Raw genomic sequence first — 24,638 nt, forward strand, 5'->3', positions numbered from 1 at the left:
TGTGTAACTGCATATTACCCAACTGTCCCTCATTTTCAGTGGACATTCCTGTTGTGTATCAGATATGCCACCAAGTTATTTCTCTTTCAGTTCTAATGTATAGATTTACCAAAAAAAAAAAGAAAAAAAATCAGTGCACTGCTTTAAGGAAAGCAGAGACAGGATAATGAAAAAGATTTATATATACCTGGGGCTTCCTCTAGCCCCATGCGCCTGGATCGCTCCACGTCTCCGTCCTCTGATGTCTGCAACTACGAGAACCGTCACGGACGTCATTGGAGCCAGCTACGCCGGAGAAGTGTGCCCTCTACGTATCTCCAGCGGCTGCTGGAGAGATATGCAAACAGCACACTTCCCTTACAGCTAAGACTGGCTCCGACTGATGGCATTGCGGTACCCTGGTTCTCGTAGCTGCAGACATCGGAGGACGGCGGAGTAGGAGCGATCCAGGCGCATGGGGCTGGAGGAAGCCCCAGGTATGTAAAAATCTTTTTCAATATCCTGGCTCTGGTTCACTTTAAAGGACAACTGACGTGAGAAGAATATGGAAGCTGCCGTGTTTATATCCTTTTAAACAATAACAGTTGACTGGCAAACCTGCTGATCTATTTGGCTGCAGTAGTGTCTGAATAACACCAAAAACAAGCATGCAGTTAATCTTGTCAGATCTGATAATAATGTCAGAAACACTCGATCTACAGCATGCTTGTTCAGGGTCTATGGCTAAAAGTATTAGAGGCAGAGGAACAGCTGGGCTGCTAGGCAACTGGTATTGTTTACAAGGAAATAAATATGGCATATCCCTCTCACTTCAGTTGCCCTTTAACCTCCCTGGCGTTCAATTTTCCCAGGATTTCTGTGCAAAAAGTGATAACATTTATTTTTAAAACTTATTTTTTCCTGTAACTTTCCAAAATGTGTCAAGCAAGGGTCTAGTATACAGTGCAGGGAGAGTATTGATGTGTATGCACGTTTATACTGTTCACAGCATGTTTTGTATGGACGGACATATCTGTCCATACCGCTAGGGAGGTGTACCTGAAGTGACATGTGACATGATGAGATGAACATGTACACACATAGCACTATCTCTACTAAGAAATTATCAGAAGTCACTTTCTGTTTTCCATTTCAGCAACCGGTAAAAAAAACTTGAGTTGTATTCTACGCAAAAGAGCTTGTCGAATGCAGTCTGGTTTCCTGAACAGTGTATAGAATCCAAAACAGCTGAGAAACAGTGAAATAAGGAGTCCAATAAGGTTTTACTGCAAGAAAGTTCAAAGGGTCATCCGTGTTCTGTATCTTTTTCTGCTAAACAAAGCAGAGTGTCGATTTTAAACAGCAGTAGTGACACTCTGATGCAAACTTAAAAATAAAGTTATAAAAATGAAAATAAAAATGACTCTTTTCTATACTACTAATATTAATATTTACTATCCATACTACACATACAATTCTTTATCTCATAAGTTTATTTTCACTTCATGTTCACGTTAATGGGCAACCACCACAAGTGCCATACAGTTATTTGGGGTAAGACAAATGATGGTAGAATAGTCACTCTTACCAGAGATGAGGCCAAGCATTTTGGTCTTCCTCAGCAATTGGGCACCCTCCTATTTCATTTGTGGTTGGTGACTTACTGCTGCTCCTTCTAGCTCCTTGGCCATAGCCTGCTATCAGAATCTATAGTTGATTGTCTAATTGGACCTGCAGCAAGCCATAGTGCGTTAGGAAAGGCAAACTGTCAGTGATGACCTCCTCTTGGGACAAAAGCACTAGGATACACACATTCACCTTCTCTCCTGTGGTGATGGTGGGGGACTGAGGTTGATTCACTAAGGCCTCGTTTCCACTTAGTGCACTTCTGTTCACTTTTTATCAGCACATCAATGTTACAGATTGATACATGTTGCTGAAAAGTGGACAGAAGCGCACTAGTGGAAATGAGGCTTAACGGGTATCACGCTCGTCAGCGCGAGTTAATTTTAGCGCGTACACGCTAAGCACAGTCCTGGCAGCGTAGTGTGCACTCCCAAGTTGCAATCATTCTTAGTGCCATGCGATATACTTGTAGCGTGACCCCGATACTTCACTAGCGTGGCCGCTACTACATTAATTGACGTAGTAGCAGCCGTGCTAGTGAAGTATTGTGGTCACAATACAAGTCTATCGCGTGGCACTAAGAACGATCGTGCATAATTTGGGAGCGCACACTAAGCTGCCGGGACTGCATGTAGCAAGCACACTATAAGATTAAGGCCTCTTTCACAGTGGGACATTGCGTTTGATGCGACGTTAAAGTCGCACAACTTGCCCCTTATGCAGCGCATGTAGGTTATGAAATTGGACGTTATTTTGCACTGCGTTATATGTCTCTTGGTGCGCCGGTTTTGTCGCATACTGATGGAACAAAAACGGCGCATGCGTTACATAAAAAAAAAAAAAACATTACTGAGCATGTGCAACACACATAACGCAGCAGATTTATTGCTAAACGCACAGCATGCAGCACTTTCTAAATATTACTACACGTTACAACGCAACATGTGCACTGTGAATGTCGCACAGACTTTGTATTGCTGTGCGTTAGTCTGCGTTATAATTTGTGAAACACTGTGAAAGAGGCCTAACTCACACTGACGAGCATGATACCTGTTAGTGAACCATCCATTGTTCTTTGAGTGCTAATGCCGGGCATACACGGCTGCGATTATGCGCCGGATCGAGCCGCTGGCTCGATGCCGACGCATCCCTGCTCGTCCGCGCGGATCGATCCCCGCTGGTCCCCGCGGGAGGCTGCTAATCAGCCGCTCGTTTCTTCTATTGTTCTCACCGCCGGTATCGAGCACACTATCGATCCGGCGGGGTATCGGGCACGTCGGATATTATCAATCGAGCCATCAGGCTCGATTAATAATCCTCCCAGCAGCCGTGTATGCCCAGCATTAGAGTTTGAACATTGCAGTCATTATCTAAATGATTTTTATGTTGTAGTTTTCTTCTAGTGGATAGCACTCTTGCCTTGCAGCGCTGGGATCCCAGGATCAGATATGGACCAGAACACTGTCTGCATGGAGTTTGCATGTTCTCCCTGTATTTGCTGGGATTTCCTCCGGGTACTCCATTTTCCTCCCATATCGCAAAAACATAGATCCGTTGTTTATTGATCCATCCTACAATTAGCCTGTGATAGGGACATGTGCCTATGACTGTATTAGGAATTAGTCAGTGACATGACTATGGGTTTTAAAGAGCTAAAAAGAAGATTTCGGCACTAAATACACAATAATAATTTCCTGGCATTCTCTTTTTAATTGGTCAGAAATGTAAATGCCTCTGGCTGGCTTCACTGACACAAAATAGAAAGCCTGTCACTGAACATTGCCAGATAGTTTGTACCTGAATGCTGCTAAGCCTATTCCTTTGCTTATGATCACTTATGATCTGTCTGGAACACATTGTGGGGCTGACTGACTATGACAGGTGGTAAGAAAGCTGGCACAGAAGTGGAAGAGTGATAACTGAAACAAGGATGTGTGCATAGCGAGACTCTTGCTCCATGCTTGCTTGAAGTTATTAGGCAAGCAGCACTGAACCCAGATAAATCACCTAACTCTTGGTTTGAGGCACTGATTACACTAATCTTAAGGGACCACTTTCCCCAAAAAAAATTAAAATTCAAAATACAGGTGTACACATACGTATAAGAAGTAACTTTCTCCTATATTAAAATGTACTATAAATTACTTTTCTCCTATGCTCCTGCAGCTTAAAATAGGCAGTAAAAATGTGACAGATCTGACAGGTTTTGGACTGGCCGATCAACGGGATTCTCAGATTTTTCTTTAATTTCAAACCTACCCACTAAATGGTAGTAGGTAGGTAGTTGTCCAACCGCAAACAAGAAGGGAGCCTGGCTGACATCTTTGTATAGATCCTTTCCATAGTGCGCACAGACTAATGTAGATATTGATAATCCCCCATGAGGGGATGTGGATGCAAAAGAAGTCCTAAAGATGCTGGAAAATCCACGTAGTTCCTGCATTCTGTCTATTATGATCAGACCGGATCTGTACCAGACGGAGCTATCAGCACAAACACTTGGAGACAGTCAGTACACCAACCTAGCTGTGTCACATGATATCAGACAAAAGGTGGCCATACATGGTACAGTTTTTCAATTAGATAATTTAGTTTGATTATTCTGTTAGATCGAATATAAAGATTTTTCCAGCATGTTCGATCATTTTTCCCGAAAAAAACGGGATAATCGTTCGAATTTCTTGATCGAAAAAAAAAATATTTTCAACTTTCGTTCAATTTGATCATTTAGATCGAATAAACGGGAAAATCTAACATTTTTATTGTACCGTGTATGGCCACCATTAGAGGGATTGTATTGTTCAACAATTAAAAATCTTTTGACTCATTAGAATGGAATTACCTATGGTCGGCACTGGAGAGGTTTGCCACTACCGCCGCTACGTTCTCCTCTCCTTCAGCTTCCACGGGAGCAGCCATATGCGGAAGATGGATCAGGTGGAGGAGAGGAGAATGTAGCGGCGAGACTTGCACGCTGGTTAACATCACATGCGACGATCAACATGGGAGATCGCACGGGGTGGAGCCTGTTTGCAAACTCCGCAAGCTATGATTATCCTCTGGGACATGTGAGTGCAATTTTTTAATAAAGCTAGCTTTGATTTGAAGTACGCTGCACAATGAAGGTTTTTTTTTTATTCGCTATTGAGGTATATTCCTGGATCAATGTGCTTGTGGTGATTAAGAACAAAGTATTCCGTGGAGTGGATAAGTGTGGCGATTATTGCCCTGAGGTGTGGGGAACCTGTTCATTCCCCAAAAGTGCTGAATGGCCACTGTAATCCTGGCCCACCGCTGTTGGTGAGTGTAAACTTCACAGGGTGATGCTGGTGGAGGTGACAGTGAGATTTTTATCTGAAGTCCATGTGGAAGTGTTTCTGCCTTTTAACATATATCCACCACCAGATATGTCTTGAATCAGAAGTGCACCTAGATAAAATACTTCTTTGTTCTTAGTTGTGCCTGTGATTTAACATTGCAGGCATTTGTAGACAATATAGATCATATTAATCCTGGACTTGTTCATGATTATCATATTGATATATATTCTAGTGGAGTTCAAGCGCTGCATATTTGGTGGAAAAGTATTTAATCTGCTTCATTTAATGTTCTCACATGACATGCTGCAGCTCAACACAATAGCACACTGGCTGGCTGTCAGTCTGCGACAAAACAACCTGCTCTTCCTCAGCCACTCCATTCCTCCTCAGTCAGGATAACAGTGCCACCTCCTCCCTTCTGCTGTGCAGGTCAAATGAAACACTGCCGCTCTCCTGCACAACAAGCTTCTTTTTCCCAATGATGACCTCTTTACCTCACTCTCCTCTTGCTTCTCCTCTTACTCTGACTGCATGCTGTTAGTGTAAAGGCAGAACAAACATGCTGCCCCTGTAATCTCTGTGCCTGATGCAAAGGTTTCACCTTGCTTCACGAGAGAACTGGCCCTGTATGTGCAGCAGTGCCCCTCTCATTCAATGTGCAGCCCGCTCTTCCATGTGTAACATTTATGTGCTGTAGCGCCTCTCTTTCATGTACCGCTCCCTTGGACATTAGTTTCCCCTTGTCATGGGTTCCTCCCAATTTGCAGCCTTCTCTTTCATATGTAACAACCCCTATTTCATGTCCAGGTGCCCCTTGGGCTGCAACCACCCAAGGCCCGGACCTTTGTGGCCTTGGGCAACCCAAAGCCCTGTCTGTAAGAATTTACTATTTACACAAATAAGAATTGCAAAGACAGTAAAACCAAACACACAAACTATGACTGGAGTTTGGGTTTAATTTGTTAAAACGTGTAAGCAGTGCTGTACGCCAGTGAAAGAGAAGTTAATGTCACCCACACCGTCGTGAAGCTGTCTATTCTGTCCACATAAGCACATAGAAATTCTTAGTAGGTCGTCCTCCTATGGAATTATAGGACAACCCTGCCGTAAGATTCCCTTGCGGTGATGTCTGCCATGTGCTCTTCTACACATAGGGACCCTGGTGCCTTCCCATTACAAGTCTCTGGACCTGACAGCAAAGCTCAGAATTTCATTAATGGAAAACGGAAACCTCTTCAAAGCCCCAGCAAGGACAAGACTGGCAAAATGACAGGTGTGGCCTATATTTAGGACAGTCAGATTATTTACCTACTCAGCACAGCATTCTCCTCGCCGCCCGCAGGATCGGCATCATTACTGCTGCACTCCGGTCTCTTTCACAAGATGTGTCTTTCCTTGTAAACTTATGATGCTGATGTATCAAATACAGAGTAAAATATAAAATATCTTATAGATAGAACTGTGGGTGATTGACTATGCTGTGCAGGAAGGGGCGTGTCATCGGGCCATATACCCCTCAGTCCATTCTTGCTGTGCTGCTACGACAGGTTAAGCAGTGAGAAGAAGTAAACTTATTACTGTGGGTCATCTACAATTTTTTTTTCCTGTCCAATACTTAGTCTTCATTTCTTTTGTTCAAAGGACCACTATCGCAAAACATGTAAAATTTAAAATACATGTAAACACATATAAATAAGAAATACATTTCTTCCAGAGTAAAATGAGCTATAAATTACTTTTCTCCTATGTTGCTGTATCTAACAGTAGGTAATGAAAATCTGACAGGTTTTGGACTAGCCTATCTCCTCATGGGGGATTTTTAAGGTTTTCTTTATTTTCAAAAGCACTTAGTGACCGGGAGCAGTGCTGCTCAAATCCGGATCCAGGAGATACCCGTATAGTTGCTATCCGGATATCACCCAGTAAACCTGGGCGGGGGGGCAACCTTACCTGTCTGACGTCTTCTTCGTCCGTCCCTCGGCGCCTCCCAAGATGCGCTCCACGCGCGTCACGTGATTACAAACACTTCCTCCATCAACCCGGAAGGAGGAAGTGATTGTAATCACGTGACCGCCGCTTGGACCGCATCATGGGAAGCGCCGAGGGACGGACCGAAGAAGACGTCAGACAGGTAAGATTGACCCCCCCGCCCACCCCGCACAGGTAACGGAGATATCTGGATAGAACTATCCGTATGCCTCCCGGATCCGGATTTGAGCAGCACTGACCGGGAGTTGCGCAGTCCAACTGCCAAAATAGAGTGCAAACAGATTGGAGGGAGGGGGGGGGGGGGTGGACTGTTCACAGATCAGGCTAAAGATAACTAATAGCAAACATTTCAGCTTATTACACTGTTTTATTGAAAACCTAAACAAAAAAAAAAAAACCTCATTCTGCAATGTGTCTCACAGAAGCTGGTAGACAGAAGTGTGGATTTTTGCTGCCAGTCAGTAGCTAAGTCTATAGTGTACACACACTCACACTCTCACTCTAACTCTCTCTCTCTCTCATTATTTGGCGAGTATTCCCAATCTTATTCCCCACAATCTTATACCCCACAACAACATGGTCTAAGACATCAGGGGGTATTCTGCAAAAAAAAAAAGAGTAACACCACAAATGTTATGGACCATGTGGACGGGTATTGTTTAAAAAGTTTGCCCCTCCCTTCCAAAGTCGCTCCAAACTCCTCCTGGGTTCTGCAGATGAGGTGCAGTCACTTTCCCAGTGTTTTGCTAGGGCAGAAGGCTTTGTCATGCCTCCAATTGCATGATCCTTTGTTTTTGATCACAGGGTTACTTTCCTTTTAGTGAATCGCTCTCTGCAGCTAATTACTACTGTAGCGAGGTGTGAACTTCTGATCAGCCTCTTGGTAACAAGCAGAGTAAAGGGAGTCATTCTGCCAACATGTACGGCGATACACAGGTGCACGCAATGCCCCCCCACCCCCCACCCCCCCACCCCAGGAATAAGTGTGCCCCCCCAGCTCAGTAACAAACCGTTAACTATTTCTAGGCTCCTGCAGTGTACAGTGAACAGGATGGGGTCTGTAAAAAAAAACAAAACTCATGTCAGAGTGTATGTAAGCGTTAAGTCAACTAAGGGTCTTATCTATTTGCCATAAATACCTCACAATCCTTGCAAAATCCCTTGTAATCAATGTATCTGGATGATACTTATATTTGTAAAAAAAAATCCATACACTCTTCTGATGTGTGTTCAAAAATTGTCAGTCAACAGCAATGCTCAGCTGCAAAGATAAGAAATTACGCACACTGTGTTTCTCTACCTCTTGTCACTCCCCTTTGCTTGTAGAGTCTTAAGATACAGGCTGGGGCTGGAATTATTTGTCTGTGATTTGTCCACACCGGAGCAGCTTGATAGCAAGTAAGTATTAAATCATGCCAGCAAACTAGCCAAGTACACCTGTAGGTAACTTTTCTTCAATAATAGTACCACCATGTGGACAATCTGCTCCGCCCAAAAGCCTCTGAGTTCTGTTTGTGATGTGTACATTTGATTCCTATTATTGCTGAACTAGTTAGCCTTAATTGCATCACCTGAGTTAGCCCAAAAATATCTAAAGCTCCTCATACAAACATTGATTTTGACCCCCCCCCCCCCCCCCCAAAAAAAAAAAATAAAATAAAAAAAAATAAAGCTGGAGCCCCCACTGGCTGCCAAGGCTGCAAAGAAGAGTAAGATCTTACTCACACCTTGGGGAGTTCTCAGCTGGCTGAAATTTTTACATGATTAAATTCCAAAAGACTTGTGCATTACCAATCTATAGTTATAGCTATCTAATTTTGTTCTATTGTTAAGAGGTTACACTGTACTATACTTTCTCTAATAAATCATTCCAGTAGTGGCAAAAGTCTTTGTGAAATGTATAACTCCCTACTGACCTGTGTTAGACAAATGCTAGGAAAAAACTAAAGAGTCTACTTTTGGTACATTCATAGACCCAATTAAAACAGAAGTAAGCTCCACCCCCATAAAGATATAGACCAACAGATTCCCAAAGGGTTTTTTTTGGAGCCAACACAATTAGTAGTCCTTGTAATTAGGTATTACTTTATTCTTTCTTAATGTTCATTACTTTTTGGACAAGATATAGAACCATATTCAGGTTTACAATCAGAATATCCAGTAACAGAAAGACGGCTTAATACACGTTTCACGGTGGGAAGCCGCTTCCTCAGAGGCACACGAAAAATACTGTAAATCACTTGTAGACCAGAGGTTATGAGATCAGTTCTCTGATACCATCGGGAAATGTAATCCCTGCAGAGTTTGTACTGCACAATGGAGAGATACTCTGACAAAAGGGGAAAAAGCAGGTTTAAGATTCCTTGATTCAGTGTTTCACTGCACAAAATGCCAGCCGTTGCTTGAGCAAAGGAATTCTTTTGTCAGAGTGTGGTGAACCACTGGTACTGGGTGTGTATCCTGAAGTACTGTTTACAACTTGGTGTGTGTTTGTCGGGGCCCTCTGCCTCGTGTGCCAGTGTTTTTAGTGGGGTGGGTGAGGGGTTGTTTGCTCAGCACATAATTGCCATATTTGGACCATAAAGACACTTTTTACATACTGTTAAAACGCTTCTAGCCTTATTTTTGACATTGCATCTTACACTTCGGATAACAGGCTCCCACCGTAATTGGTGGTCACTGGTGTATAGTTGTCTGAGAGGGCTGTGCGGCCGATTTTTCTACGTTCTGATGTTTTTATAGTACTAATCCTACTTAAAACTTACTTGTGTTTACTTGTTTTTGCAACTGCAAGGGATAAGAAACCAGTGCTATGAATCACTTTCTCTGTCTGCAGCTGTGATAATTAGAGGTCATAAAACCTGTGTGTGGCTATGTAAAGGTTCGCACACGCTTCTGACATTTCTGAACGACATGTCGTTCAAACCAGTCGTGTGAGCGATGGACGTTTGTATGAATGATCGTTAGACTCCTAGCAGCAGTTTTGACTGTTCAAACGTCAGTTAGGTCCGTACATGTGTACAAACGACTTGTTGTTTCAAAGTCTATTAGTTTGACACGATTAGACTTTCACACAACAAGTCGTTTGATCAGTCATTTGATCTACTCCATTGTTTTATCCAGTCCATTGACCAGTCAAACGACATGTAAAGTAGCTGTAATTAGCATTTCAAATGTTTTGTCGCTTGTGTGTACAAGGAGTCTGGACGACTTTTTGTTTCAATGACAAGTCGTTCAAACGTCCGGGTTGAACGGCAATCGGGCATAAAATCAGACGAGTGTATGCACCTTTAACCTCCCTGGCGGTAACCCCGACCTACACTCGGGGTATCCGCCGAAGAGGATTTCTCTGCCCCGGGAGGAATTTTTTGAATAAAAATTGTTGTAACCTTTGTTGCTAGCACTTCGCTAGCTACCATTGTCCTCCCCAAGTCCCCCCGCTCTTTTATGATCGCCCTCTATTGCCGCCGTTATACGTACCCCCCGGATCCCGCAGCCTCTCCAATCAGCTCCAGGCTTCGCTATGGGGAGGATCGGGATTGCGCATGACGTCATGTCCGATTATCACCATAGCGACGACTAAAGCTCATTGGGGAGGCTGCAGCTCTTGCGGGATCGCGGCTAAATAATGTATAGCGGCGATTGGGGGGATCAGAAGGGTGCGAGGGACTTGGGGGACAATGGTAGCTAGCCTAGTGCTAGCTACAAAGGCTAAAACAACTTGAATTCAAAAAAAGCTTCAGAAACTGCGTCCCGCCAGTAGGGTTAATGTTGCCGACAGCAGGGAACTGATAAGTAGAATAGGTCATTGTTACTCCATTTGAGAGCTGAAAAAAAAGATGACAGTGAGACTTTTAACCATTGAAGCTAATAAAAGGATATAGGAAAATCATATTTAACCACTTCGGGACCAGACATCTCTGGCCCCTTAAAGAGAACCCGAGGTGGGTTTGTGAAATCCTATTAGGACACAGAGGCACATTCTATATACAATGAGCAGCCTCTGTGTCCTTACAGTGTGTATCCAGGCTGCCCCCGGGGTCTGCTGTCCCCCATAAAAAAAACCCGCCAGGCTAGCCACACGCAGATTGTCGCTGGTCTGTTATTTACCTCTGAGTGTCAGTCAGCGCTGCTCCTCGCCTCCTGTATAGCGCGGCTCCCCGCCTGTGTTCCTTCCCTACCCACCTCTGTAAGCTTCCTCCATTAGGCTTACAGAGGCGGGGAGGGAAGGGACACAGGCGGGGAGCCGTGCTATACAGGATGCGGGGAGCAGCGCTGACTGACACTCAGAGGTAAATAACAGACCAGCGACAATCTGCGTGTTGCTAGCCTGGTGTGGGGGACAGCAGAGCCTGGGGGGAGCCTGGATACACACTGTAAGGACACAGAGGCTGTTCATTGTATACAGAATGTGCCTCTGTGTCCTAATAGGATTTCACAAACCCACCTCGGGTTCTCTTTAAAGTACTTCTGATGCGAATAACAAAATCTATGTTTTACTTACCTGGGGCTTCTTCCAGTCCCTCGCAGCCGTCTCAGTCCCTTGCTGCAGCCCTGGTCCTCTTTGGGTTCCCCGCTGGCTGCCCGCAATGATGGCAACCCTCCGGCGGGGTCGGCTCTTCTGTGTCATCTACATCTGTGCAGTAGTTGTGCATAGGTGCAGTAAGCTGCAGGGATGAGAGAGCGTTGAAATCTACCATCTGGCATGCTCAGGCGGACATAAACATGGCATAGATTTCAACTACGCTGGTCCGAAAGCGGTTAAGATAATTTCTACACATATGTTTTCCATCAGTTTATTTGCACTCCAGGTTCTGAGTCACTATTCCATAATGAGTATGCAGATATTGTGGTGAAAATCCCTCCCACAGTGTGATGTCAGCACTTAGATCCTGACATCACACTGTGGGAGCTTTGTTGCTCTGTGGAAAATAACAGCTGTTTCCAACTGCCAAGGAACCAGTATCTCCCTTTGTGCATACTGTATGTATATCGATTAAAAAAAACCTGTTAGCCTATCGCATGTTTAGGGTGTGTGGTTTTAAATAATGGCAGTTGGTGCTGTCTTTTTTTTTTTTTTTTTCATGTCTGCCAGTAGTAAAGATAATTACATGCAGGCTGACTGCAGATCAAACAATATGAACAAATTACATGGCGAATATCAATCATTTCTTGATCCCTCTTCTATTTTTTTTTACTTTTCGCTTTGCAATGTATTGATTTTTTCCCCCTTTTTTTTACAGAAGTATCTCTTTAAACCCATTCACACATGTCCGTTACAAATATGTCCAGTGCGCCACAAACACAGCACTGCGTATTTTTGATAAATGACACACAGCAGTTAAGTGGAGTGCCCAAGTTAAACTGAGTTTAACGAACGTCTATATCAGCGAAGCGCGCATATGTGAGCCAGCCCTAAACCTGGCTGCAGTGATCTGTATAGAACGTAGATGAATGGTATACAGAGCAGACAGTCTGCGTGTCACATAATGCTAGGTTTGCAGCCTAGATTTACCCTTCATATATCTGCATTTTGGAAGATGCTGAACTTGGCTCTTAAACTTGAAATCCATTTCTGAAAATCTTCTCTACTTTTGAACGCAGGGACACTGGAATGATGCAAACCATAAGGCCGCCGCTTGTGTAAAAGTTTGATTTAAAGACACAGAGAACGTTATCAACATTCTTAAAATGACTGTGGAGAAAGGCTGCATTGTTGGGAAGGCAGTTTAACCCTTCTCCTTTCATCATTGGTAGTCTGTCCCTCTGTAGGACTTGACCTTTCACATGATTGAGTCTTATAAAGTAAACACAACCAGGGAAGACTCTTTATATCAAGTCCATCGCTCTGAAGTGTCTAAGTTTAGCAACAGCCAGCAGCCACTGGGTGCTTCCTTTCCCAGAATCCTTCCTCTGGACTCCCACTCCCTCTCGGCCCCCACCATCCCGGGCCAGCACTGGCTGTCTGTCACACAGCAGCACCATTCCGAGGTCATGTTTCTCAGCTGCTCAGTGTTGGGAGAACTCACAAAAAGACAGTTTTGTTCTAGCTAAGAATTTGGTTTTGTCAGGACAAGAAAAGCGTGGGGCTCCGTGCCGCTGTATGATGCTGGCGTCTTGGATCCTAGCGCCAGCCTTAGATTGTGACACCCGGGGACACTCTTTTCCGAAAGGAGCTTAAGCAAAACAGAAAATCTTATACTCCGGGGTTTTTATTTTTAAGCACCCAAATTCCAAACTGTCTTGAGAGCTGGTCTTCCAAGATGATGATTAAGGACACGTCGTTGAGAAGGGACCCCGATTTACGGGGGGAGTTGGCCTTCCTTGCGAGGGGATGTGACTTTGTGCTCCCATCCCGGTTTAAAAAGAGGATCAAGTCTTTCCAACAAGCTCAGGTTTGCACTGTCTTACTTTGTGAGCGCTAAAACATTGTTTTATCCATAGAAGTAGACTTCAGAGGATGTGTTGAATGGGCTGCTGATTTAATTGCCTTGATTTGATCAGACGTTGATATTGTTAGAGAGCTGCATTCTATTTAATGGTACGGACTGCTGGAAGCGTTCTCCATTATACACACACAGGAAATGACTGCTTTATTAAATGACATTCATAGCATATTGAACACCACTGTGAAAATTCAACTACGTGTGATACTGCATCTTCTGCAACCACATGCTTTGCTAAGCTTTCCAAAAGGGGTCTCTAATGAGTCCTATCTAATCTTCAAAGGTCATTGGACTACTAAGTATGGAGGCCCCCAATTATACACCAGCACCAATACAAAGGCCAGAGTATGATCACATGGTGGAGGCGGAGGGAAGATGTGAACAGTGTGGTCCAAGTGGGCTCCTAGTGACTTTATGGGACCTTCCAGAGTTCATCAGAGCCTAGTTTTAGAAACACTGTGTAATAGATGCATAATACTGCAGATAGAGTACTTTTACTGAGAATGTAAAGGGATCCTGGAGAGCAACATATTTACAGAGGCTGGCATATTTATTCCCTTAATAATAGTTGCCTGGCTGTCCTGCTGATCCTCTGCGTCTAATACGTTTAGCCATAGACCCTGAACAAGCATGCAGATCAGATGTTTTTGACAAAAATGTAAAAAAAAATTACGTACATGCTTGTTCCAGGTGTGTGAATCAGACACTACTGTAGCCAAAGAGATCAGCAGGACTGCCAGGCTGCTGGTATTGTTTAAAAGTAAGCAAATATGGCTGCCTCCATATACGTCTCGCATCAGGTTCTCGTCGACTTTTCTCTGCAACTTCTGTGTGGCTTTAGCCAAAGGCATTTTGGGTAATGAAAAAGCATTGTCACTATTGTGCATATTCCCATTCATCAGAATGTCCTTCATTTAACTGTATCCGGTGGTACTTTACGACCTTGGAATCACCAGGACTGGAAGTGAAGGACAGGAATAAAGCATGACAAAGGGGCTTATTTGTGGGACATTTCTTTTATTGTAGTCACTGTACATGTTGAAGAGTTTAGCTTTAATGTTATTCTTAAGATATTCTGGAATGGGCTAGTGAATTTGGCCAGAAATAAAATAAGATGTTTCTGAACCTTTCCCACTCTGTTCAAAACTAGACTCAAAAGATTTGCTGAAGTTGGGCTTTGGAGGTTGATTAGGTGTCCCTTGGCAAACAAAAACAAATCACATTTCCCCATTCTGATTGCATTGAAAAGTAAAATGTGGTTTGATTGCTAGAGACCAGCTCTGCTTTACTGCTTCGTTAAACAAGTTTAGTGGAATGTAAAGAGCCAGACAAGTGAAATAATCTCCTAGTGAACAGCCTGGTTGGACCTGTTACCTTAGCTTCTTGCATCTGTTGAGGCTGGCTTGCGGCCTTCCTGCTTTTCTTGAAGCTTTGGGATTACCCTGTGGTTATGGTGGTCCCACTCTTGTTACTGTGTACTCCATCCTATTAACATCCATCATGAAGAGTGGGCTGTGTCAGGTGTGCAGACCTGCAGAGATCTAAACAATTCAAACCCAGAAAGCTAGAAGAATACCTCCATCTTGGATGGACTGACTCTTCCGCAGGCCAGCTTGCAGATGTGGGTGGAGTTTAGTTTACAGATGTTTGGATTGGAGCAGCTTGTTGGGGGGAGGGAGCAGTTATGTTAGTTTGCTCAGCATGATGTAATCCCCAGGCAGTGCTATAGCACACTGTTAATTCATTAACATCTAGAAGAGGGCAAGAGGTCTGCTAAGCCTTTGCTTGACATCTTATACCTCTTCTCTAGTCTATAATGGTAGTTGCAGGTCCGAGTTCTCTGCTGACACTTATACATAGTTATTAATAATGTGTTTCAGAAGGGAGGGGGGGGGTCTGTAAAGGGTGGCAGAAGCATTCCCAATAGATAACAAATATTTTATTTTGAATCCTTCATTAAAAGAGATATTTATGTTCTGGTTGGTTGGAAAGGGAAACCGTTCCACCTCCCCCCCTTCCCTTTACACCATGGACCTTTTTTGCCTAATTACTGGCTACAGGTTATACGGCACAGATTGCAGAACTTGGCAGGCAGATACCGTATATACTGGACTATAAGTCTAGAAAATTAGGTCTAACTCACTAAATAGAAATATGGGGTTCAACTTGTACTCGAGTCAGACCTAAATTTCTTACTCCTAGCCAAGGGGGTGAGGGGCACACCTCTCTTTCAACCTTTTGCAGAGCGAGCCGCAGCAGCCAGCATACTTTACAACCCCCCTCCTCTTTTGCTTGGAAAAGCACCACTTTGTATAACTTACTTTTGATATGAGAAGGTTTTAGAGGCATCCATTAGGAACCAATGGCTGCAACACTGAGCACTCAGAGTAATGTGTGTACGGATAGTGACATTACCATTTGCACCAATTTGCCCAGTGGCAATTGACACTTTTTGGTAAAGGAAATGCCAAAAAAACACAGGTCTGAAAGTCCTGACCACAACAATTAACATGAGAGGACAGGGGAATGATATTGGACTACAGTGCTTACAACGGAGGGTGAGTGCATAACTGCTGCACTTGAAGGAGCTATTGGCTGCAATTAAGGGCTAATACTTTAAAAACATTCAGCCATTGACCCCACCTTGTCCCCAACTTCGCTGCGTAGACTTATACTTGAGTCAATTAAAAAAAATCTGTCTTAAGAGGGTCAAATTTGGGGGTTGACTCATACACAAGGTCAACTTATATTTGAGGATATACGGTGCTTTCCATTCTTCCTTCTGTTGTGGGGTGACCATTAAGGCCCTCTCAAAGTGATAATAAAGGGTTCACGATCCCATGGCTTGTTTCCTTATTTTTTAATCATTCAATCAGCATTTTATATATTCTATCACTTTAGTGTCACGCCGTTACTTGACCTTGTTATGATTATAGTACTTTGGTAGAGCTGAGAACTGTGATAGGAATTAAAGATAAGCTAGAACTCATTATTTTTGTGAATTCTAGCTCATCTCAAAATTGCCAGAGTAGGTTCTCCTGGTTTCCTGATCCTGTGGACTGAGGATGATGTACAGGGGCGTAGCAATGGGGGGGTGCAGAGGTAGCGACCGCATCGGGGCCCTTGGGACAGAGGGGCCCTGAAGGGTCCACCCTCTATCACAGTACTAGCTCTCTGTTGGTCCTGTGCTGGTAATAACTTCTATAGATGCTTTGAATAGTAGTAATCCTTAAAGTGAACCAGAGACGAAGCACCCTCATGTATTTTACCATAGAAATCAGTGGGAACATTAGAGAAAACACCTACCCTGCTCTCTGTTCCATCCTCACTGCTAAAAGTGTCTGTTATCTAGCCGAGATAAGAATCCCGGAGTGAGCATTGAGTCTGGCTTTGCTATAATGACTCAGCTATAATGATTTCTGAGCAAAGCCAGCAGGGGGCAGGCTTGGACTTGAAAAGACACAAAAGAACACAGTCTCAGCTATAATCTTTCTGTAGCAAAGCCAGCCGACTGCTTAGTCGGGATTCTTATCTTAGAGGTGATAACAGGCAAATTAAACAGAGAACAATGTAACAAAGAGCAGATTAGGTGTTTACTGTCATGTTCCCACTGATTTATAAGGTAAAATACATGAGGGTGCTTCATCTCTGGTTCTCTTTAAAGGATACCTGAAGTGACACGTGACATGATGAGATAGACATGTGTATGTACAGTGCCTAATATAGTGTTAAATATCAGGTATGTGAATGGCTGACTCAGTCCTGACTCAGACAGGAAGTGACTACAGTGTGACCCTTACTGATAAGAAATTCCAACTATAAAACACGTTCCTAGCAGAAAATGGCTTCTGAGAGCAAGAAAGAGGTAAAAAGGGTAATTTCTTATCAGTGAGGGTCTCACTGTAGTCACTTCCTGTCTGAGTCAGGACTGAGTCAGCCACTTACGTACCTGATATTTAACTCTTTCAGGCAGAGAAAGAAAAAAAGGAACACAACATAGTTATTTGTGTGCTACGCACTGTACATACACATGTCTATCTCATCATGTCACATGTCACTTCAGGTATCCTTTAATACACTGTTCCCCACCCCCTTTTTGCAACACTGTGGTTGTCCTTGGCAGGTTTTGGTGCGCCATATCAATTGTTATGTAGAGAGTGCTTGGGGGGCCTCATGTAAAACGTGCCCACAGCTCCTTAACTATGCCACTGATGATGTAGTCACAAAGGAAGCACAAGGCTGCATACACACATCCAACTTTACCACTTCGATATAAGAGCTTATCTATACAATCTATTCATAGTATTCAAAATCTATTGACCCTTATACTACATGGAAATGGTAAAACTGGACAATCATTGGCCAGTCCAAATTGCATGTGTGTATGTACCCATAGTCTGTAAGACCACCCAGCTAATAAATACTGTTAAAAATAGATGAAAGAAACAACATTAAAAAACGACAGGAAGTTAAAGCTTCCACTTCCTGGGACAGTTTAGAGATGATCTAGACTTTGCAAAACCTGAGTACTACTTCACCATCAGTGGTGATTTCTGTGCACATTACTTTCCAGCAGGGGCGTTGCTAGGGTCCTAAGAGACCCAGGGCACTTTTGGGCACTCCAGACAAAAAATGGGTGTGGCCGCACACCATAATGTGGGTGTGGCCGCACACCATAATGTGGGTGTGGCCATGGGCAAACCGATCCAAATTTGCATGAACTTAAAAGCGGTCTAAGTATGCCTGCCCAGCAAAATGTTGGATGAATCCCCTCCCCCTCTCCATTAATATAAAAACATAAAAACACTGGGTGGAGAAGCCCAGAAGAGAAGATGTTTGCAGAATCTGCAGACCAAGTGGCCAGAGGTGAGGAGAGCCTGACTCTCTCCCTGGGGGACATCCGTGGCACCCCAGAATAGATCCGTGGCACGTGCCACTGATCGTTGGGGCTAACAACGCCTCTGCTTTCCAGGAAGTCTAGAGAAGGATACACAGTCATGTACTGTACAGGTCAGCAGCCACACTATATGGAGATAACTCTCTTTTTTTCCATGAAGTTGTCCCTTAATGTTGCATAAATGGTGTACATTGATGAGTACTGATGAGTTTTGGTGAATGCTGCAGGCAAGCATAGGTGTCAGTGTTTGTATGTGGAATGTGGCCGAGGCGCCGGGTACAATTTGCTGCAGCTCTGCCTCTGTAAGCTGTGTTCTCCTGCTCTGCCACGCTGGGCAATCTGTGTTAAAATAGATCATGTAACACAATAACTTGCAGAATCAGAGAGAATCCTTGGCACTGAGGTTCTGTACACTGCTATATTAAAACCTCTGGCGTCGGTATTAGAGAGCAGTTTAAGGCAGGTTTACATCAAGAGACATCACAGCATTGGTTTAGGCCTTGCAGGAATGTTTTATAATCATTTCACCCGACAAAGTGTGTGTTTAAAAGCTGCATTGATATCTATTTTCCTGTGAATTTGGCATCCATCAGCGGGTACTTAAAGTGAACCAAGCACCATTTGGTTCCATGAAGAGATGGACTAGTTCAAAACCTGTCGGATCTGTCAGATTTCTACTGCCTACTGTTAAGGGGCCCATACACTTAACGATTTTCCCGCCAATATACAGCAGATTTAATCACTGTGATTGAATCTGCTGTGAAATCGTTGCGCAAACGCTGACCGAACGATCGATTTCTGTCCGAAATCGATCGTTCCCGTCGATCCGTCCGTGCGGAAGATTTTGGTCGATCGCCGGCGGGTTGGGAGTGCGTCGATAGCGGCGTTTGAATGTCCGACGACCGTCAATACATTACCTGATCCGGCCGGCGTGTATCCCCGCTGTCACCGCTTCTCCTTTTCCGCTGGGCCCTGGCAGGCTTCACGTCTTCCTGTCCCGACAGGAAGTTTAAATTGTAGAGCGCCCTCTACTGTTTAAACTTCCCCCGGACAGGAAGTACAGTGAAGCTGAAGCCCAGAGCGGAGAAGAAGACAGCGGAGACCGGGGGACTCGGCCGGCCGGATCAGGTGATGTATGCAGGGGCGGCAGCGGCAGCTTCACAGATGGTGAATCGATTTTATGCTGAAATCGTTTCACAATCTGTTTGCAGTAAAGGCAGCCATAGGATCCCTCTCTGATCAGATTCGATCAGAGAGGGATCGATCTGTTGGTCGATCTGATGGCAAATCGACCAGTCTATGGCCACCTTAAGCGACAGCAACATAGGAGAAAAGTAATTTACGGCTCATTTTACTCAGGAAGGAATGTACTTCTTTAAAGAGACACTTAAGCGTAAAAAAATTACGATATAATGAATTGGTTTTGTAATACGGATAATTACTAGAATTTTAGTAGCAAAGAAAATATTCTAATATTTTTACTTTCAGTTATATAGTATTTTTTATAAAATTGCATCATTCTCTAATATTTGCAGTTTAGACGCTACTCAGCATTCTAAATGGGTTCAAAAGTTCACTAGCCTGCTCTGGAAAATCTTCCCTGCAGAGGGAAAAAAAGATACATTTGTCTTTTAAAGCTTATTATCTCAAGTGTCTGGCAGAGTTCTCTGCGACTTTGAAAGTCGTGGAGCTCAATGGCTAATTTGCATAGATAACTGGAGTTTCTTAGCGCTTCCTTTACTGGAAACAGTTTTAAGGGGCCCATACACCTAACGATTTTCCCGCCGATGTACGGCAGATTCGATCACTGTGATCGAATCTGCTGTGAAATCATTGCGCAAACATTGACCGAACGATCGATTTCCAACCGAAATTGATCGTTCCCGTTGATTCCCGTCATTCCTGTCTGTGCGTGCGGAAGATTTCGCTCTATCGCCGGCGGGTCGGGAGTGAGTCGATAGCACAGTTTGAATGTACAACGACCAACGCAATACAGCGGCAATACATTACCTGTTCCGCCGGCGCATGTCCCCGCTGTCACCGCTGCTCCTTCTCCGCTCTGGTCTCCGGGTCCGGCAAGCTTCACTTCTTCCTGTCCCGGCAGGAAGTTTAAACAGTAGAGCGCCCTCTACTGTTTAAACTTCCCCAGACAGGAAGTGAAGCTGGAGCCGAGCGCAGAGAAGGAGACCGGGGGACTCGCACCGGCCGGATCAGGTAAAGTATGCGGGGGGGGGGGGGGGTTGGACGAGCGGCGGCAGCTTCACTGATGGCGAATCGATTTCATGCTGAAATCGATTCACAATCTGTTTGCAGTAAAGGCAGCCATACAATCCCTCTCTGATCAGATTCGATCAGAGAGGGATCTATCTTTTGGTCGATCTGATGGCAAATCGACCAGTGTATGGCCACCTTTAGACTTGTGTCTCTGCTGCTGGTTTTTTATTAGCTGTTCTAGACATACAAATCATTATATCATAATTTTTTTTACGCTTCAGTGTCTCTTTAAATTTCACTATTTTCATGATGGTGGTCCTTTAAGCACATGCTCTTACCTAAGAGGGTTAGCTGTGCAGGTGAAGACTGCAGTCCACCCTCATCTACAAGTGAAAGGACACTTGTGGATAAGGAAAAAAAAGATCCGTACACACGTTAGATGAAACTTGGCCGAGTTGGGCAATGCCTCGGCCAGCGATTAGTCAGGTGGATAGATTCAGCCAAGAGGTTTGATCTCCCCATTTCCACCTGTTACATGATGTTACAAATTGTTACTCTGCCCCCCCTCCACCCCTGCATAGTAACAAAACACGTTACTAACCTGTAGACTAGCAATCCGTGTAAAGTGTCGGACCTGTAATGCCAAACAAGGGATTGATTACTGATACTTGCCGAGTGACGTTCCTCGTATGTGTGTAGGAACCTTAAAACCGTTAACACGAGGAGCAAAAGACGCCATCTGTGTCAGACTGTAACAGCCACCTGTAAGTGGGAAATCGTATATAACTCCATTTTGTCATCCAATAGTATGTTATGTTTGCCTAGATATTTTGAAGCTAGTACGTAGCATCAGTCAGGCAATTTACCGTCTGCATCATAGTGTCACTGTGTGTCAAGTGTGACTAGAAATCCTCTTTACGCATTAAAAATAAAAGAATGATGAAACCTGTTGTGGCATAGTAAAATATGTACAGCTGAGACTTCCATACCTTTTATTTGGACATATCACGAACTGAGTAGAAGAAATTGTAATTGCTAGTCACATGTTTAGTTTTGTGTGTCGATTTCTACTTTTTCAAAAATGCACAATTCCAAATCTGTATATTTTGCTGATATTAATTCAGCAACTTGCACCGTTTATAAGTTAAAGTGGACCCAAATTAAAAATACAAGATTTCAGAAATAAAATCTATTCTCTAAATCAAAATAATAAATTGCAGCCTTTTTTCAGCTGCATGATGACAAATATAAAATATTTTACATTTATTGGAGGAACCCCTCCCTTCCTTTCATATTGCCGGGACAGAATCCGTCAGACTGGTGGAGTAGGAGGTGTCTGGCAAAGGAGGGATTGCTAATGGCTGCCACCTGTATAACCCTAGTTATGAAAAGAAAAGGGTGAAAAGCATGCGCTGAAATGCTCATAGACTTGAAGGAGTGTTTATTTATCTTTGTATGTGTCAGAGTGGTGCAACTAAATATTTTGAATTAAAGTTTGGTTTGGGTCCGCTTTAAGGGAATGAAGATGACACCCTCCATATTCCTATCACTTCAGGTTGCCTGGTGGACATACGCTTTGTAGTTTGAGTTTTCTTGGGGCATGGAGAAAATGGAAAATTGCCTTTGCCAAGTGAGATGTACGATGTTCTCTCGAGAGTAACAAGAGAACTAAAAAAGGTCCTCCACAGCAACCAGTTAATTGCATTGCTAGGAATTTAGCATATTTTATTTACAGACTTTTACTGATTTACTGTTTGTGGTAGATGGGAGCATCTGTGCATGATCAGTCTTTGCTTGTGAATTAGTGTTGTATTCTTGCTCTACTTTGGTTGTGCATTCTCCATCGTCATACAAATTCAAGATTCATGGCAGAAAAATAGTATTTTTCCTGGGGATGTAGATTTTTCCTTCCTGTATGCAATTATGAATGTAGGAAGATGGAATCTGTACTACAAAGTACTGTCACTGTGTTTGCAAAGAAGTCAAATCCAGACTTCTAGAAGTTTTATTGAAATCATAAGTGTCTGCAAATTGAGTGCAAATTTAATTCCAATTAGAGTAAAACATTGGATTGCAAATAACTTGCTTGAAGAGTGCTTTGCAAGACCAGCAAAGAATTTTATGAACTTGATATACAAGCACAGAACATATACACACGTCACATAATCACAACTGAGCCGAGAGTTCTTCTCGCTTTGACACTGAAGGATTGTACTTACAATCTGCGTGTAGAGGCTGTACAATGTCACATTTCTGTGACATACCCAAAAACTAGACAAAAGCAACTGTTATTGGATAAATATCTTATTAAAGACACACACACACAAAAAGTTGGGGCGAGCCAACAGATAGCAAGGACTTTTTTAGTTATTGTGAGTATTTTTTACATATTTACTTTGTACAGGACAGTACTTTGTATTAAATATTTTTCTGTAAATGTTTTTTTGGATTGTGGAATGAATCACCTTAATTTCCATTCATTTTTATGAGGATATTCACTTAGATCAGGGGTCCCCAAGCATTTTAGGTCGAGGGCCGGGTCAACATACTTCAGAGTGCTGGGGGGGCCAGAGTATACATAAGATGATGTAGAAGTCAGGCCAGACAGGGAAGCATACCCAGGTGACAACCTGCAGTCCCATTGGACAGCAGTGTCACCTGATGTGGAATTTGAGTGGAAACCAGTGAAATGACTGCTTTCTGCCTGCCATGTGGATGGGTGGTGCCAGCACTGCTATTCCATATGCAGACCACCAATATTTAAAGAAGTAGCTGACCGCATCTATAAGTAATACATTTTCTGTGTGGGGGGGGGGGGGGTCGGTAAAAAAAAGCCTCAGGGGGCCACATTCGGCCAACGGGCCTTAGTTTGAGGACCACTGACTTAGATATAAGAGTGCTTTGGATTACAAGCATGTTTCAGAAACTAATTATGAACCAAGGTTCTGCTGTACTTTAAAGTGACACTAAAGCGAAAAAAATATATGATATAATGAATTGTATGTGTAGTACAGATAGTTAATAGAACATTAGTAGCAACGAAAATATTCTTATAATTTTATTTTCAGTTATATAGTGTTTTTGTTTTTTAAACATTGAATTATTCTCTAATATTTGCAGTTTACACACTACTCAGTATTGTAAATTATTTTACAGAGCAGGCTAATGATCTTTTGAACTGTTCTCTGCAGAAAAACAAACAATACAGTGCCAGACACTTAGGATAATAAGCTTCAGAAGACTTGTATCGAAAGATAAATATTTTTATTTTCAGTTATATAGTTGTTTGTTTGTTTTTTGTTCTCTAATATTTGCAATTTACACATTACACTCCGCATTCTAAATGATTTCACAGAACAGGCTAGTTAACTTTTGAACTTTACTCTGCAGAAAGAACAAAATACTGTGGCAGACACTTGAGATAATAAGCTTCTGAAGACAGAGCTCTCTGCAACTTTGAAAGTCCTGGAGCTCAGATAAGCTCTTTTGCATAGATAACAACTGGAGTTTCTTAATTCTTCCTGTACTGGAAACAATATTAGACTCCTATCTCTGCTGCTAATGTTTTATTTCTTAGCTGTACTACACATACAAATCATTATATCATAAGTTTATTTTCACTTCAGATTCCCTTTAAATTATTCTGTGTGTAGCAATTATGTGTTGTACATTTCATTGCTGTGACTGCGTGTTTCTGCCACACAAAGCAGCTGGGAGTTGTTAGAAGTGGCCATCCCTCCCCACCTGTTTGCCTGGGCTCCCTGCTACACATAAAGGACAACTGTAGTGAGAAGAACTTGGACGCTGTCATATGTATTTCTTAATAAATAATACCAGTTGCCTGGCAACCCTGCTGATCTATTTGGCTGCAGTAGTGTCTGAAATGCACCAGAAACCAGCATGCATTTAATCTTGCCCAATCTGACTATAATGTCAGAAACGCCTGATCTTCATATGCTTGGTAAGGGTCTATGGCTAAAAGTATTAGAGGCAGAGGATCAGTAGGATGGCCAGACAACTGGGATTATTTAAAAGGAAATAAATACAGCAGCCTCCCTATCCCTCGCACTTCAGATACCCTTTAATATTTATGTAAACTCAACTCTGCACAGCAAATAAAGCACACACTATCACTCAGGTTGGTGCATCACATACAGTATATACAAA

General features: G+C 43.1%; 1 protein-coding gene across 5 annotated transcripts in view; it reads left to right on the plus strand.

Annotated features, from left to right (window-relative positions):
• The window catches only part of PPP2R3A (protein phosphatase 2 regulatory subunit B''alpha), a 350,126-nt gene that overhangs the window by 272,714 nt on the left and 52,774 nt on the right, over positions 1-24,638 (plus strand). The window contains exon 1 of one of the 5 annotated variants that reach the window (XM_068280388.1): positions 12,879-13,309. The exons of the other annotated variants lie outside the window; for them this stretch is intronic. Within the exon in view, the coding sequence (XP_068136489.1) occupies positions 13,178-13,309 (132 nt within the window). The 5' untranslated portion in view covers positions 12,879-13,177. Of the gene's footprint in view, positions 1-12,878; positions 13,310-24,638 lie in introns of those variants that run through there. 5 annotated transcript variants of the gene reach the window in all.

The sequence above is a fragment of the Hyperolius riggenbachi genome, chromosome 4, assembly GCF_040937935.1.
Source record: "Hyperolius riggenbachi isolate aHypRig1 chromosome 4, aHypRig1.pri, whole genome shotgun sequence".
NCBI classification, from domain to species: domain Eukaryota; kingdom Metazoa; phylum Chordata; class Amphibia; order Anura; family Hyperoliidae; genus Hyperolius; species Hyperolius riggenbachi.